The sequence below is a fragment of the Notamacropus eugenii genome, chromosome 2, assembly GCF_028372415.1.
Source record: "Notamacropus eugenii isolate mMacEug1 chromosome 2, mMacEug1.pri_v2, whole genome shotgun sequence".
NCBI lineage: Eukaryota > Metazoa > Chordata > Mammalia > Diprotodontia > Macropodidae > Notamacropus > Notamacropus eugenii.
In genome coordinates this window covers 37,985,291-38,002,281 of record NC_092873.1, presented here as the reverse complement: position 1 = coordinate 38,002,281, position 16,991 = coordinate 37,985,291, and the positions used below count along the sequence as shown (strand labels likewise).

The 16,991-nt window shown below is 39.7% G+C and overlaps 1 protein-coding gene across 1 annotated transcript in view; it reads right to left on the bottom strand.

The window, feature by feature from the left end:
* The window catches only part of GOSR1 (golgi SNAP receptor complex member 1), an 85,178-nt gene that overhangs the window by 65,952 nt on the left and 2,235 nt on the right, over positions 1-16,991 (bottom strand). Inside the window, exons 2-4 of the mRNA XM_072639878.1 lie at positions 12,308-12,428; positions 7,198-7,285; positions 6,689-6,796 (exon numbers count right to left, since the gene is read on the bottom strand). Of these exons, the coding sequence (XP_072495979.1) occupies positions 6,689-6,796; positions 7,198-7,285; positions 12,308-12,428 (317 nt within the window). The remainder of the gene's footprint in view (positions 1-6,688; positions 6,797-7,197; positions 7,286-12,307; positions 12,429-16,991) is intronic.

The following is a 16,991-nucleotide window of genomic DNA, read 5'->3' as shown; positions in this document are numbered from 1 at the left end:
GACTTTACACAAACAAAATCAATGCAGTTAAAAGTGAAAGAGTTAGCTGGAGAAAAAAAATCTTCATAGCAAGCTTCTCAGATAAAGGTCTATATTAAAGACATATAGAGATCTGATTCAAATATTGAAGAATAAGTCATTCTCCAACAGATAGATGATCAAAGGATATGAACAAGTAGCACACAAAGAAGAAATTCAAACTATCGGTTGTGAAGGGAATTGTGATTTTTATATTAATTGATATGATATGTGTAATGATATACTAATAATTTAAATTTCTCAGGAGATTCTGGCTTCGGAGTCAGAGATTTACAATGCAACTTGAAATGATCACTCAAACCCATAACAGCGCTCTCATATTTGTGGCATTTTTGTGCCACTATACGTTAAGTGAAGTGTATCAAGACTGTAGATCTCTGGGGAGGAGCCAAGTTGGCGGAGCAGAAAGACACACATATGCCAGCTCCAAACCCACAGCCCATAAAATATCTGTAAAGAAGAACTCCCAACAAATTCTGGAGCAGCAGAAGCCACAGAACAATGGAGCAGATGAGATGTCTGTTCCAGAGACCTGAAAACCTGCCTCAAAAGGTCCATAGAGCCCCTGACCAGAAGCAGAGCCCAGCTCTGCCTTGGCCATGCAGCACCAAGAGGAGCAGCAGCCATGCAGGTCTCTCCACCCACAGGTGACAAGGGTTGGTGAGAGGGTCTCTTTGGCTGGTCAAGAGGGGAGTGGGGCGTCCCCGTAACTCAGGCCCCCTTGGGAGGCAGCAACAGAGGCGGCAGCAGACAAGGGCTCCCAAAGCAGGCAGGAGCTCTGATCCATTGTTGAAGGTCTCCCCATAAACCCCCTGACGGAACTGAGCCCTGAGTGGCAGCCCTGCCCCCACCTGACCACCTGAACTTAATCTCACACTGAATAGCAGCCCTGCCCCCGCCCAAAGCCCTGAGGCTGGGAAGCGGCATTTGAATCTCAGCCCCAAAGCACTAGCTGGGCAGATCTGGAAGCCAGATGGGTGTGGAGAGGAAACTCAGAGGTCAAGTAACTGGCTGGGAAAATGCCCAGAAAAGGGAAAAAAAATAAGACTATAGAAGGTTACTTTCTTGGTGAACAGATACCTCCTCCCATCCTTTTTGATGAGGAAGAACAATGCTTACCATCAGGGAAACACATAAACATCAAGGCTTCTGTATCCCAAACATCCAAAATAAATATTCAATGGGCTCAGGCCATGGAAGAGCTCAAAAAGGATTTTGAAAATCAAGTTAGAAAGGTGGAGGAAAAACTGGGAAGAGAAATGAAAGAGATGCAAGAAAAGCATGAAAAGCAGGTCAACACCTTGCTAAAGGAGACCGAAGAAAATAACACCTTGAAAAATAGGCTAACTCAATTGGCAAAAGAGGTTCAAAAAGCCAATGAGGAGAAGAATGCTTTCAAAAGCAGAATTAGCCAAATGGAAAAGGAGGTTCAAAAGCTCACTGATGAAAATAGTTCTTTCAAAATTAGAATGGAACAGATGGAGGCCAATGACTTTATGAGAAACCAAGAAATCACAAAACAAAACCAAAAGAATGAAAAAATGGAAGATAATGTGAAATATCTCACTGGAAAAACAACTGACCTGGAAAATAGATCCAGGAGAGACAATTTAAAACTTATGAGACTGCCAGAAAGCCATGAACAAAAAAAGAGCCTAGACAGCATCCTGCATGAAATTATCAAGGAAAATTGCCCTGAGATTCTACAACCAGAGGGCAAAATAAGTATTCAAGAAATCCACAGATCACCTCCTGAAAGAGATCCAAAAAGAGAAACTCCTAGGAACATTGTGGCCAAATTCCAGAGTTCCCTGATCAAGGAGAAAATATTGCAAGCAGCTAGAAAGAAGCAATTCAAGTATTGTGGAAATACAATCAGGATAACACAAGATCTAGCAGCTTCTACATTAAGGGATCGAAGGGCGTGGAATATCATATTCCAGAAGTCAAAGGAACTAGGACTAAAACCAAGAATCACCTACCCAGCAAAACTGAGTATAATACTTCAGAGGAAAAAATGGTCTTTCAATGAAATTGGGGACTTTCAAGCATTCTTGATGAAAAGACCAGAGCTGAAAAGAAAATCTGACTTTCAAACACAAGAATGAAGAGAACCATGAAAAGGTGAACAGCAAGAAGAAGTCATAAGGGACTTACTAAAGTTGAACTGTTTACATTCCTACATGGAAAGACAATATTTGTAACTCTTGAAACTTTTCAGTATCTGGGTACTGGGTGGGATTACACACACACACACACACACACACACACACACACACACACACACACACACCACACACACACACACACACACACACACACACACACACACACACACACACACACACACACACACACACACACACACCCCCACAGAGTGAATTGAATAGGATGGGATGATATCTTAAAAAAATGAAATTAAGCAGTGAGAGAGAAATATATAGGGAGGAGAAAGGGAGAAATGGAATGGGGCAAATTATCTCTCATAAAAGAGGCAAGCAACAGACTTTTTAATGGAGGGAAAAAGAAGGGAGGTGAGAGAAAAACATGAAGTTTACTCTCATCACATTCCACTAAAGGAAGGAATAAAATGCACACTCATTTTGGTAGGAAAACCTATCTTACAATACAGGAAAGTGGGGGAGAAGGGGATAAGCAGGGTGGGGGGAATGATGGAAGGGAGGGCAATGGGAGGAGGGAACAATTTGAAGTCAACACTCTTGGGGAGGGACAGGATCAAAAGAGAGAATAGAAGCAATGGGGGGCAGGATAGGATGGAGAGAAATATAGTTAGTCTTACACAACACAACTATTATGGAAGTCATTTGCAAAACTACACAGATATGGCCTATATTGAATTGCTTACCTTCCAAAGGGAAGGGGTGGGGAGGGAGGGATGAAGAGAAGTTGGAACTCAAAGTTTTAGGAACAACTGTTGAGTACTGTTCTAGCCACTAGGAAATAAGAAATACAGGTAAAGGGGTACAGAAAGTTATCTGGCCCTACAGGACAAAAGAGAAGATGGGGACAAGGCAAGGGAGGGATGATAGAAGAGAGGGCAGATTGGTGATAGCGGCAATTAGAATGCTAGGTGTTTTGGGGTGGGGGGAGGGGACAAATGGGGAGAAAATTTGGAACCCAAAATTTTGTGAAAATGAATGTTAAAAGTTAAATAAATAAATTAAAAGAAAAAAAAAGACTGTAGATCTCTGGTTCTATGACCCACTAAGTAATGACCGCCCAAAATTTGAAATACTCAAAGAATGACTGTATTGTGGACTTGTGAGCTTCTCATGGGAAACCACAGGCCCTAGAAAATGATTATTTGTAATCTATCTTTCCCTTCTCCTTCCCCACTTGTGATTTACGAATATAAACTGTGCTTTTACTCCATCTTGGAGAGTTCCTCACTCTGAAAATGATTAAAGCCCTACTTGTTTACTGGTACGCCTGTCTCTAGGCCTGCTTTGTGCAGTTCCAAATATTTCCAGAGTAGAGATTGGCTCAGTAAAATCCTGTTAACACAATCATATAAAAATGCTCTAAGTCACTTATAATAAAAGAAATGCAAATTAAAATAATCCTGAGATTTTTACCTCACACTCATAAAGGTAGCAAAGATGACAAAAATGAAAAATGACAGTTGCTGAAGGGAATATGAAGAGGACAGACATACTAATAATGTATTTTTGGTAGACTTGAGAGTTAGTCCAGTTATTTGGGAAGCAATTTGAAAGCATATCCAAAAAATCACTAAACTATGTATGCCTTTGGACCCAATAATGCCACTATCAGTTTCATGTGTCAAAAAGATCAAAGAAAAGGGGAAAGGATGTACAAAAATATTCAGGTCAGTGGCTGAAGGGACTGGACATGAAGGGGGTACCCACCAATTGGGGAAAAGCCCATGAATGTAGTGGTTTCAGTGGTAGAGGGAACTCCTTGGCAAGGAAACTCCTTTGACCAAGGTTAAGTCATGACTTTTTCTGCAACTTCCAGCCTCAGGGTGTTGCTTAGAATATGGAGAGGCTAAGTGACAGGTGATACAGCCAGTGTGTGTCAGAGGAAGAACTTGGCCTCTCCTCTAGCCACCACACTAGGCGGCTTCTCACATGAATGTAAAGGAATACTGTTGCATCATAGCAAACAACAAAAAGAACAGACTGAGAAAACATGGAAAGAACTTAATAAACTAATGCAGAGTCAAGTGAGCACACTCAGAGACTTTATACAATAACATCAATATTGTAAAGAAAAGACAACTTTGAAGGACTTAAGAATTGTGACCAATGCAATAATCAACTACATCTTCAAAGGAGCGAGGATAAGGTACACTACCCCATCTCCTGAGAGAAAGTTGATAAGTCTACGGGTACAAAACGAGACATACATTTTCAGACATGGACAATGGATGAGTGTATTGTGACTAATTATGCTTATTTGCTACCAAGAGGATGTTTTTGAGGGCAGGGAGGGGTTTGGTGACAGTAAGGCTAAAAAAAGAAGTATCAGTGAAACATTTTTTAAAAAGGCACAGAGCACAAGGAACTTCAGAAGACGAACAGGCAGGACAGCTTTGAAATCAACCTGCTGAATTGATTATACACTTTGTAAGACAGGCTATAAGCAGGAGAGTTTCATGGCTTCATGAATCTCTTAATTTCTTGTATATGGAAATGTTTGCTGGTGTTTTTTAAGTTCAGAATAACAAAAAGTAAAGTTTTTTTTTAAAAGATCATATAGAAGCCAAAGTGTAAATTGAGTGTTTCTTTGTACTTCTGGTGATGCCCACGAGGTATTTGTTTTTCTTCTTTTCAGTCTTACAGAGTAAAAATTAAAATCCATGTCCCACCTCCCCGAATGAAGTTCTCAATAATCTTATAAGTGTCAAATCTGAAGGCCTTTTCAGCTGGCATTAGTGACTACCTCTCTTTTGGGATACTTTCTTCTATGCCCTTTCAAATACACTCTTCGGTGTCCCATCGGTCCAGCTCAGTCCACACAGTCTCTTTCGGTGACCTCAATGGCTCCCTGGGTTTAAAAAGTACCAATATGCTGATGACACCCAGATCTATATATATCCAGCCCTGGTCTCTCCCACATCATCAACTGTCCAGTGGCCATTTCAAACTGGATGTCCCATAGACATCTCCAATCCAACATGTCTAAAGCAGAACTCATAAGTCATCTTTTCCCCCAACCCACTCCTCTTCTCAATTTCCCTGCCATCTCACCAATCACAGAGGTTCTTGATCCTGGTGTCATCTTCCATGCCTCACTCTCACTCACATCATGTACTCAAACAGTTACCAAGTCTTGTCATTCATATCACTACAACATTCCCTTCTCTACACTAACAACCATTAACCTCGTTTAGACCCATGCCATCTCCACTTTGGACTACTACAGCAGTCTCTTAATTAGTATTTCTGCCTCAAGTCTCTCTCCACTCCAGCAGAGCCATCACAGAGCTGCCAGAATGAACTTCCTTAAGCAAATATATGACCATATACATGACCATGCCACTTGCCTTCCATTTGCCATTTAAAGCCCTTCACAGACTGTCCCAGACTACCCTTTCAGTCTTATGACCCTTCACAGTCACTAGAATTCAGTCACACTGGTATCTTCTTGTTTCCCCATCTCTCTCCCCTGCGCCTTTGCCTTGGCTGTCTCTCACATCACCTCTTAGAGTCCCTCGTTTCCTCTGAATCCGAGCTCAGATGCCTTCTTCTTTGAGAGCTCCTTCCTGGTTCTCCCACAGTTGCTCATGCCTTACCCCTCACCCCCTAAATCACTCTGTGTCTGTTTTCTAAATCTCTTTTCTCTGTGAGTCCACATACACCCCTCCTGTGGCTAGACTGGAAGCTAACTAAAGAGCAGTAACAGTTTCCCTTTTGTCTTTATATGCCCAGTATCCAACATTGTACCTGCTTGTCAACTGATACTCTCAAAAGAAACAGGGAAATTCAGAAGTGTTAGGTGTAGGGGAACAATTACAGGTTCAATTTTGAACATGTTGAGTTGGACATGTCTATGGGACATTCAGCTTGAGATATCCAAAAGGTAAGTGGCCCTGCAGGCGTGAAGCTCAGCAACAGCCTAGAAATGGATCATCAGCTTAAAGATGATAATTAATCTCATGTGAGTTGATGAGGTCACAAAAGAGTGTAGAAAGAATAGTTTATAGCTCAAGGAAAGAATTCTTTTCAATAGTAAATAACTTTTTCCTAATTTATCTTTCTTCAAAAATCTAGAATTCTGTCAGACTAGCTCAAAATAAGGTGGTCCATAAAAGGTCTATAGAACTATAAAGTCTAAAGGACTATAAAAGGTCTCTTCTGTCTCCTGAGCATTCTTCTCCCACTGACCATTACTCCTTGATCACAATTGGTAAGCCAATGAAAAAAAACTAGGTAGTTGTAGTTAATTACTTCCCTCACTTTAAACCTAGCTTATGTCTCTAATTAATTGATCCTCAGTTTCATAAGACAATTACAATAGTCAAAAACCATTTTCAGAATGTACTTTGAAAGTTCTTTCTTCTTTAAAAAAAAAAAAAGTGAATCACTGGGAAGTTCCCCTGCCCTAAACTGTTTTAAACTCTTGTGAAGAATATTTGATAGGAAAGTGTGAAGCACCAAGTTACCTGCAAGATGTCTCGGTGTCGCTGTAGCGTGTGCATGAGTGCTGCATTGAGTGAGGGGACGCCAGCACTATTGGTATACTCTGCCATCTTGTCGTTTACTCCTGTAAGCTACACAAAAGGAGAGGCCATTAAACGCGGCATTTTAGAATACATGAACAGATCCATTCCACCGAAGTCCAACTGCTCATCTGTTTGCCCTTTCTACTATATGCCACACCATAGGAAGCAGGGGTAACACACAGGGAGAGGGAGGCAAATGGGGCTCAGTCACTGTCATCAAGGCTAACATGTTAACAAAAAAAGATAACATGTCAATGAGAAATCTGGCAACAATTGCAGCAAATGTCACCTGTCCTGGGGAGTGTGGGGGAAATATGATGACTCATCTCTTTAGGTGACTGGGAGAATTCAATCAGCATATCTGAAGTAATATAACAAAGTTTTATTCTAAATGGTTAACTTGCTATCAGAAAAAAAACCATATATATATGATTTTAAAAAGCACTCACCCTTGCCAAGAGCTGTTCAATCTCCACAGCCATTGTTTCAAACATTCTGTCTTGACTTGATCCATTTAAAAGGGGTGTTGTGTCAGAACTAAAGCAATATTAAATTAAAGGGAATCCATTATTTCAGGTACCAGCCAAATTACATAATAACAGTTTACAAAGAATTCAAGTATAATTCCTGTAAATGCTCTTTCTTGAGTTAAAAATGCCTAAATTAGCTTTTTCCATAACTCATACCTAACTTACACCACAAATACTTTAACTTCTGAACCTTGAAAAAGTCAACACAAATCTATGCAAATTTTAGCCATACTCTAAAGAGATTCTTACCCATTTGTCAACAGTTGATATGTATTATAAAACCACTCAAAAGAAAAACTTAAAATTTTTACCATTTCCAAAGCCAGGAAGTAACTGAAGCCATGGCAATGTCTAGTTCAAACTCTGGCTTCAAAGAAGCAAAAACTTCAATATAATTAAAACTATGGAAATAAGAAGTAAATCAAGTACTCAAAAAAGTAATGTCTTACAGATTTCTAAAGGAATAAATTGTTATTACCCCAAAACAAATAGCAATAATGATCCTTTTAATGCATTTAATCTGACACATGCTCTATCTCAATAAAGAAACAAATGAAAGTTACAGGGAATCTGAGCACAATAAATAGGAAATCACTTCCCTATTCCTAAAATAATTTGCAAAAGACAAATTTCCATAATTTAAGAATGAATACAGAGTGAATACAGAAAGAACATAAAACCAGAGAGCGATCTGGTGACCCAGGTTTTGTACTAAGCCCTGCCATCAATCAGTTAACGGTATGACCTTAGGCAAATCAGTCTCCATCTCTGGGTCTCAGTTTCCTCCTTTAAAAAAATCTCTAAGATCTCTTCCAATTTTAATTTTTAGGAAGGAGGGATGTATAGAAGAAAAGAGGGAAGGTTCAAATTTGTAATTTCATCAATATACGGGATTTATGATGTTAGCCAAAACAACCTCTGGCAACTCTGCCCTGAGTCACCCAGCTTAAAGGCAGGACTTCTTTAAACTTACTGTAACTGTTCCTCCTTCAGACTTTTTCCCAGAAGCTATAATTAAATTACTATTTTCTGTCCATACCTTTCGCAGGGAATATACATCCAAGGAGGCCAATGATAAAAATAAAGATCTCAAATACACCCAACTATTCATAGAAGCACTTTCTGTAGTAGCAAAGAAGCGTCCACTGCCTGAGGAATGGTACATGAATGTGCCCTTGAGGTACATAAACATAATGTACTGTTACTGTAATTACTATCATAACTATAAATAGTAACTGTTACTGGAATTACTATATGGTAAGAAACCATGAATATGAAGAATACAAAGAAGTATCAAGCTTTATATGAACTGATTGTAAAGTAAGCAGGACTAGGAAAACAACATAAACACTGCAACTTTGCTTGCAACAAATGAAATGGAAACGACAACAAAACTATCAGAGGTGAATGCCACAACATCGAAACAACTACACTTGGCTCCAAAGAAGAGTTATGACAAGAAACCTCCCCCATCAGGTATGGAACACAGCATATATGCCAGACATTTCTGATATGTTGCTTGGTCTGTCGGAACTTTTTTCTTCGTTATTTATTGTAAGGAAAGAATGGTGATCTACAGAGAGAATTCTGTAGAAATTATAATAACCAAGATTGGCCCCCCAAAAGAGAATCCAACACCCTCCATTTTTTTGCAGACATGGAGCACTAGCAGAACAGAACACTACCCATAAGGAGACTTGATCACTGTGTTAAGTTTCACTCAACCTGGTTTTCTGTTTGTTTTTTAAAAACAAACTGTCTGAGAAAGGAAGAAGGAGGACCGTATTAAAAAACAGGGCTAACATACAGGGTGGGCAGTAGGTAATGAAAATGCACAGAAAAAACCAATAAAGTGCACAAGGACACAAATAAAGCAATTTTGTCACTACCAGTTAAAATATCACATGTAGCCTAAGGAAAACTTTATAGTTTCTTAAACAATTTGCTTTCTTGTTCTTTGTATATTGAGATGATTAAGTTCAGAATAAAAGACAATTAAAAAGATCAAAAGTTGGAGATGTAAAACCCGAGGTTTTTGTAAATTTTTTAACAGTTTATTCTCAAGTCTCCTTTCTTTCCATGGCCTTCATAACATCTGACAAGTTACCAACAAGACGTGAAATAAACAAAGTTGATGCCAAGAGAGATGAAAGGGTGGCAAGAGGCTTAGATGATTCACAAAGAGGAACAGAGAACTGTTTTTAAGTATAAAATAGGCAAGAGGTCATCAGAGACAGAAAGACAAAGGTCGAGCCCCGCCTTCATTATATACTAGCTGTGTGAATCTAGGCAAGTCTCTTTCGCACTGGCAGAATGAGCTTCTATACCAAGAGTTCTCTACCCCAAAGAATTCACAGGTCTAGACAAAATAGTTGGTCTTCCTGCCTCAAGGTTCACATCGTAGCAATCATGCCCCACTCCACCTCTGCCCCCACCCCCACCAGTCAATAAAGTCTAGGGGTTCCTTCGGATCAAATCTAAAACTCTCTGTTTGCTATTTAATGCTATTGCTATTTTCATGACAGAGCCCTTTCCTTCCTTTCCAGACTTCTCAGACATGACTTCCCTCCATGCAAAGACCCTGGTTTTCTGGCTGCTCCTCAAACAGAACACCTGCCCTCCTCACCTTCCCCTTCTCCTGGATTCTCCACAGGCTCCCAGGCTTCCTTCAAGTGTCAGCTCAAACCCCATCTTCTTACAGGAAGCCATAGCCCTCCCATACACCTCTGTGCATAGCTCCTTCCTAACTCCTTGATGGTCCCCAATAGCACAGGAGCTCCTTGTGGGTAAGGATTGTTACCTTTCTTTGTATCCCTAGAGCTCAGCACAGTGCCCTGGAGCCCTAAAATGTAGAAAAAAAAATCAACATACTATGAGGGTTAGAAAACTGCCAATAGCCACTGACAGGTGACAGAAGAATGACCTTTACTCTAAAAACTCCCCAACCATACTGAGCAGGGCACACAGGCCTCAATAACGGGAAACAAGAACCAACTTATAAGCCAGAGATGTGCCAAGAGCCCCACACCCTGAGGTGCCAGCCAACATGGAAAAATATTACTGGAGGAAAATAAATGGTCATTCCAAATTTTGTCACAGTAGCAGTATTCAGAGCCAGCTTTCAATATGGGGAGCAAACAAATGCTTCAGACTTGACTTCCAATCTGGACCAAAGCCTTGGCTTTAAAAAAAAAATCATTTTCCGTTAACTTCACAAAATAATTTGCATTCTATTTTAAATCTTTACATGAGGATGCTTTCAAAGCAATTACTCCTGTTTTTCCCAAATGTCTTAAGAGAACTAATCCTTTTAAAGTTTAGAAAAACTTAAAGCGCTGTTGTAGAGTATCATCTGATAATTAAGAGATAAAAAATGTAAAAGAAATTCTGCTTATAGTTCTACAGAGTCAAATATAAGAACTGATTCAGGAATACCTTATTTTCTGGCATAACTAGAGCTCCCTATAAGAAAGGAACACATCACAGTCTTTTCACTAGGTCCATTCTGGTTAAGTGCCCATGAGGAAGAACACAGAGCAATGAGCCTGAGTGAGGTCTACAGTGTGCTAAGTTACTTTAGGGCCCCTCAAGTTATTACTTCAGAACTGCTGCCTACATCAGAATATTCCAAGTTGCATGAAAAAGACAATCTTGGTTGGAACAGTGTTTCAGAGGGTCTGTTAATTCCATGGAACTGATTGATCAAATGATGTTACAGGGGCAGTTTCTTCATATTACTGAACCTTACTCTGACATATAATCTATCCCAAGAAAGAAACTAGGTAAAGGACAACAAATCAGAGCATTATTTGGAATTCACTTTCCAAAAGTACACCTATCATATTTCTAATAACTGTGCAAGAAACAAATTTCTGAATTTGGTTATGTTTTAACAACAATGCAAAAGAATGCTGTTTGCAATATACCAACATACCCTATAGGGACCTACTAACAATGATTACTTAGGCTGTAAAGGCAAAATGGAGCACTGGCTAAAATCTCCGAAAAACACTTTAGCCAAATGTTTAACACCCAAACCAAACTGATGCCCTAAGTCAAAAGGGAAATGGCTCGGCCACAGAAAAGTGCCAGTATTCCAACAAGCTGGACAACAGCATATTAGGCCAACTGTAAGACAGCACAAAGGTACCTTTTCTCTGGCTACCCAAGGAAAAGAAGGAGATGGTTCCAAGAAAGGAGAGGGTTTCAGCTCAGGGTGGGCAGGAAAAGGAAGGCTGGCAACAGAGAGACAGCAGAGCTGTCCAACTCCTTCTCTGTTTTCTCTGCAAAGAAGAATGACCTTTACTCTAGAAATGACTGAGCTAGAGCTGATGTTGAAGACAAGTAAGGAGATCATGAGAAAACTCTCGGCTGCCCCTGAATCTAAGTCACTGGGCCCATTCTTTCAGGACCCCCATTTGAGTGCATAGCTAAGTTAGAGACAGTGACGTCTGAAAGATCAGAGAAAGCAGGAGAGGTCCCACAAAATCTAAGAAGGGCAAATGTCACAATTTTCAAAAAAAGAATGAGTACAAAGCCTGAAAAGTCTAGAGCTGTAAGCCTGCATCTCAATTTCTGATAAAATTCCAGATCACGTCATTAAAGTTGTAGTCTTTTGTTTTCGAAGAGGACCACGGCATCATAGGAGGGCTCTATCAGGGCTGAGGATAAGAGAGTTAACCATGGAAATGACAATGTTAAAAAAAAGTATCAGTAAAACATTTCTAGGGGAAAAGGAAAGGAAATCAACGGAACAGACTGACACATAACCAAATCCCATACTCTTAAGCACTGGCATTTCTCTACCTACACTGTTAGAAGCCTTGCACATAGATCTTCATGATGCAACACCTTCGAGGATTCAAAGAAATAATCTTAATGAATTATTAAAAAGAAAATAAATACAAGGATGGACTGAATGTGAACTAATAAAATCTAAACTATAAAGAAGTAACCATTTAGCTCTGCTTAAAGCAAAAACTTAAACATATATCATACAATGGAAGGCACAAGAAAGACCCCAACATACCTGAGCCTGTCCCGCCTCCCGTCTCGGCCACTGCTGTGACTGTGACTTGTGCACAGTTTACTGAAGGAGACCAGCTTCAGATCAAGTTCATTCTCAAGCTGTCGAGCCTGTTTCCGGAGATCTTTAACGGAATGTGAAAAACAAATAATCAATAATGGAGGGTTATTAGTAAAAGTACAAAATGATATGACTAAAACATTTGGGTTTTTGGAGAACTGACACCCTCAATCTATGTTCAAACTATGAAAACATAGGATTGAAATTGCCATTCTTTCCACCAGTCAGATGATGCAGTCATACAGTGCTTGGCTTGGAGTCAGAAAGACTCGAATTCAAATCTGGCCTTGACATGGACTAGCTGTGTGACCCTGGGCAACTCATATAAATTTTGTCTACATCAGTCTCCTCAACTGTAAAATGGGAATTATAAGAACACCTACCTTTACAGCGTTATTATGAGGATCAAATGTAAAGCAGTAAGCACAATTCCTAGCACATAATATGTGCCTAAAAATGCTTGTGTCCTTTCTTTCTTCCAGTAAAAAAAAATTCAAATGAAGGAACTAAGATAATAAAGTCAATTTTTTTTTCATTTAAAATGTGATTAAGGAAATAATGGACTAATTGTCTACATTTTAGACAACTGCTAAATTAGTCCTCTTCTATGGTCATTTTATCTTCTATATATGGTCAGTTTATCTTCTATATTCTAGATTAATCACATGATTAGCATCTCTGAAATTAATCTCAAAAGGACTTAAGAGTCTATATTATACAATTTAGCAAATACTGCCCTTATGTCATTTTTAAATTAAAAAAAATTAAATTTTTAAATAAGCTTTAGACTTTTCTCCCTAAATAGACTGTAGGTCCCTTGAGAGGAGAAAACATATATCCCAAATAACTTCTAGCACATACTAGGCATGTAATAAATCCTTATAGATCAATGTATCCAGCAAATCCTTATTAAGAAATATTCTAAACATCCACAATTACACTGAATAAGAGTTTATAACCAATTAACCAAATATTTAAAAACACCTGCTATGTGCCCGGTACTGTAAAAAATTTTAAAATTACATATACAAAAAACACTAAGTAAAAAATATTTACACACTTGCCAAATATTCCACAATTCATTTAAAAAATTTAATTTGTTGTATCCCATCTAAACACATCAGAGCACAAAGTTTCTATTCTGAAAAGTCAGTCAATAAATATTTATTAAACACCTACTATGTGTCAGAAGTGAGTTAGAAGTGTTGGGTATACAAAGATAGGCAAAAGACAATCCCTGCTCTCAAGGAGCTCACAAGCTTAATGGGAGACACAACATGCTAACAACTAGGTACATACAAGATATATACAAGGATAACTTGGAGATCATTGCAGAGGTAAGACAGTAGCATTAACGGGTAAAATGCCAAGATGGAAAATGGAGTTTCATGTTCAAGAAACGGCAAAGGAGGCCAGTGTCACTGGTTTGCAGGGTTACAGTGGGGTATAAGGTGTGAGGAAACTGGAAAGGTTTTGGTCTGGTTATAAAGGGCTTTGAATACCAAATGAGGATTTTATATTTGATCCTGTAAGTGACAGAAAGTCACTGGACTTTACAAAGACCTGCACCTCAGGAAGATTACGTGGACAGCTGAGCAGCAGAAAGAACAATCAGCAAGCTATTGCAAGTGTCCAGGAGTGAGGGGTGAGAGCCTGCACCAAGGTGATGACAATGGTAGCAAAGGGAGAGATGGTACAAAGATGAAATCAAAAGCCCTTTTAGTTTAAACAGACTAGATGGCGGGAAGGGGGATATCGGGGAAGAAAGTGAGCACAGGATGACAGCTAGGTTATGAGCCTGGATGACTGGAGGGATCACTGGTACCTTGACAGCAGCAGGGAAGTTAGCAAGAGGAAAGGGTTTCAGAGGAAAAGACAATGAGCTCAGTTTTGGACAGGTTGAGTTTAAGATGGCTAACAGGCGGCCTCTGATGCTTGATGTTTAATAGGTAGTTAGAGATGTGAGACTGAAGGTCAGCAGAAAGATATGGGCTGGCTAGACATAACTAAATCCATGGGAGCCAATGAAGTCAGTAAACAAAACAGAACAGAGGGAGAAGGGAAAGAGCGGGACAGAGCCCTCCAGGATACCTACGGTCAGCAGTTATGAGCTGAATCCAGCTCAGGAGAGGTCAGATAAAAAGGAGGCCCAGGAGAGAAAAGAGGGCAAACTATTTCAAGTTTGAAGATGTTACAATTTGAGTACTTCAAAAACTTGCCATCTCAGTACTATCTCAAAGCAGCTCTGATGTACTACTATAATAAACAAATAGCAAAGCTTTCTTAGAATAAAGTCACTGCTCTAATTTTTGACAGAACAATTGAGCCGTTGCTCTTACAGAATGGTTATCCCTCCAACTAGAAGCAATGCATACAGTAGATACTTCAGCACCAGACTTACACCTGAGACAGATCTGAACATGAAATCCAACTACGTTTAATCATCAACCTAAAACCAACCCACTAAACACTAGGTGCCTTCAGAGAGGAGGACAGTTTTACCAGTAGAGGAAACACCCTCTTCCCATGCAGGTCAGCACTGTTGCTACAACTGAAGTGCTGAAAGGCTGTGACTTAGAGCTAACCTAGGTCTTCCTGACTCTGAGACTAGGTATGGCACACTGCTTCTCATACTCTTTCGTAAGACCTCACTTCAGTGCCATGGAAGAAGAATGATGGAGGAACAAGTCCTCCTAGACTGAGCTGATCTGGTCCTTACAACCTGTAGAACATTAGGTGTCTCAACAAACCAAAAGAAACCAAAGAATGTCATCTAGGATAAGGGAGGTGAAAGAAAAAGGTACCCAGAGGAACACAAGATCTGTGAAAATGGCTCGTTTCCCCTCAGAATCCAACAATAGTCAATGTTTTGCACCTAACAACACTCCAACAGGAATGCCTCAGTCTGACAAGCATGACATTGTTTTCAGCAAAAGATTAAGAAGTAAAATCTTTGATTTGAGAAGGTATGTGTCATAATCCTTTCTCAAGTCCCAAATCAACACAAGTGCATATTCTTTACTTAGTGACTTGTTGACTGAGCTGTTTTTGTTTTTTAAAAAATGACACTGTTCATTTGCAGAGATAGAAATCATCCCTTAAGAGCGTACTGGGTGGAAGTAATTTTTGGAGGAGCCTGAAACTTTTTTCCCCTGAATGCTCTGATGAAATTGGGTACAAATATACTACACAACATATTACATTATGAGGAACGTATATACACAAAGAAGAAAACAAATACTGAAATAAGATAAATCTATAGATTTTCTCTGAATAAATGAGTGAATGAGTAAAGCAAGCTCCTGGAAACTCTCTACATGGGGCTTCTGCTTCTCTGTACCTGTTTAGGAAGTGAACACATAAACGGGTCAAAATTAAAAAGAAAAATGCCTAAAGACATATTTCGGTAAATTTTAATCTGTGTTAGTAATATATGAATCATCCCCAATACCCTAAGCAATAGCACAATGAACCAAAACTTTTAAAAAAGATTGCCTCCTAAGTGACACTAAAAACACATCAGTTAAAAGTGTTTCTTGACTAATACAGTCTTCAAAAAGGAAGGAAGGAAAGTAGCTTTTGAAAAACATTTCATTAAAGCTTAAGAAGTAGTTTCTTCCTGATAGAAAACAGAGTACAAGACTCTGCAAACCCTTCTTGAATTAGATTTCATGAAGTTGGCTGTAAAAAGTACTCCCATTAACTATAATAATGATGATAAAAATGAGAGACAGCAGGGCCCAACGCCAGGCTTGGAGTCAGGAAGACCTGGGCTCAAGCCCTCTCTCAGTCACACATTAGCTGGCTGGCTGTGAGCAGACAAATCCTAACGCAGGGGTGGAGAATCTGTGGCCTCAAGGCCACATGTGACCCTCTAGGTCCTTGGGTGCTGCCTTTTGACTGAGTCCAAGTTTTATAGAACAAATCCTTTTATTAAGGGGATTTGTTCTGTGAAGTTCTGTGAGGTCCTAGAGGGCCACACATGGCCTCAAGGCCAAAGGTTCCTCACCCTGTAACCCCTCAGGGCCACAGGGAACTCTCCAAGGCTCTAAATTACAAGTGGTTGCTAATCTGTATTAGTGGAAAGGGAGCTCCCTCCCTAATGATGAAATTACAAACCAGTGTGATTTCAAAAACGACTAATTAACAGTAACATGTACACAGTGCTTTATGGTTTCCTAATCTATTTACGCTCGTCATCTCATCATATCCTCAGAACTGCCCCTTCAAGTCAGTATGACTGGCACTATAACCCCTTTCTTACCTGTTTGCGGTAAAATGAGGACTCAATGAAACTAGAAACATCACCCCATCTGCCAGAAATAAAGGTGCATCTTTTCAATACCAATATTCTACCAAAGTTTTGAGACATGGGAGGCAGGGGGACCATCCAAGCCCTCAAAGAACTGACAATGAGTACTGCACAGAGGACTGCGGTGAGAAGTTGAGAGCAGCATAACACAACTAAGAAACCTGGAAGAGGAGCAGGAGTGAAGGACATCATCAGGAAAAAGTTCTGATGGAAAAAGATGGGCTGGTCACAGAGGGCACAAGGGACAACAGGATGACAGTCTGAGCACTACCACGATGAGTAATGTGTTATCCAGATGTTAGGGTAAGAACAGAA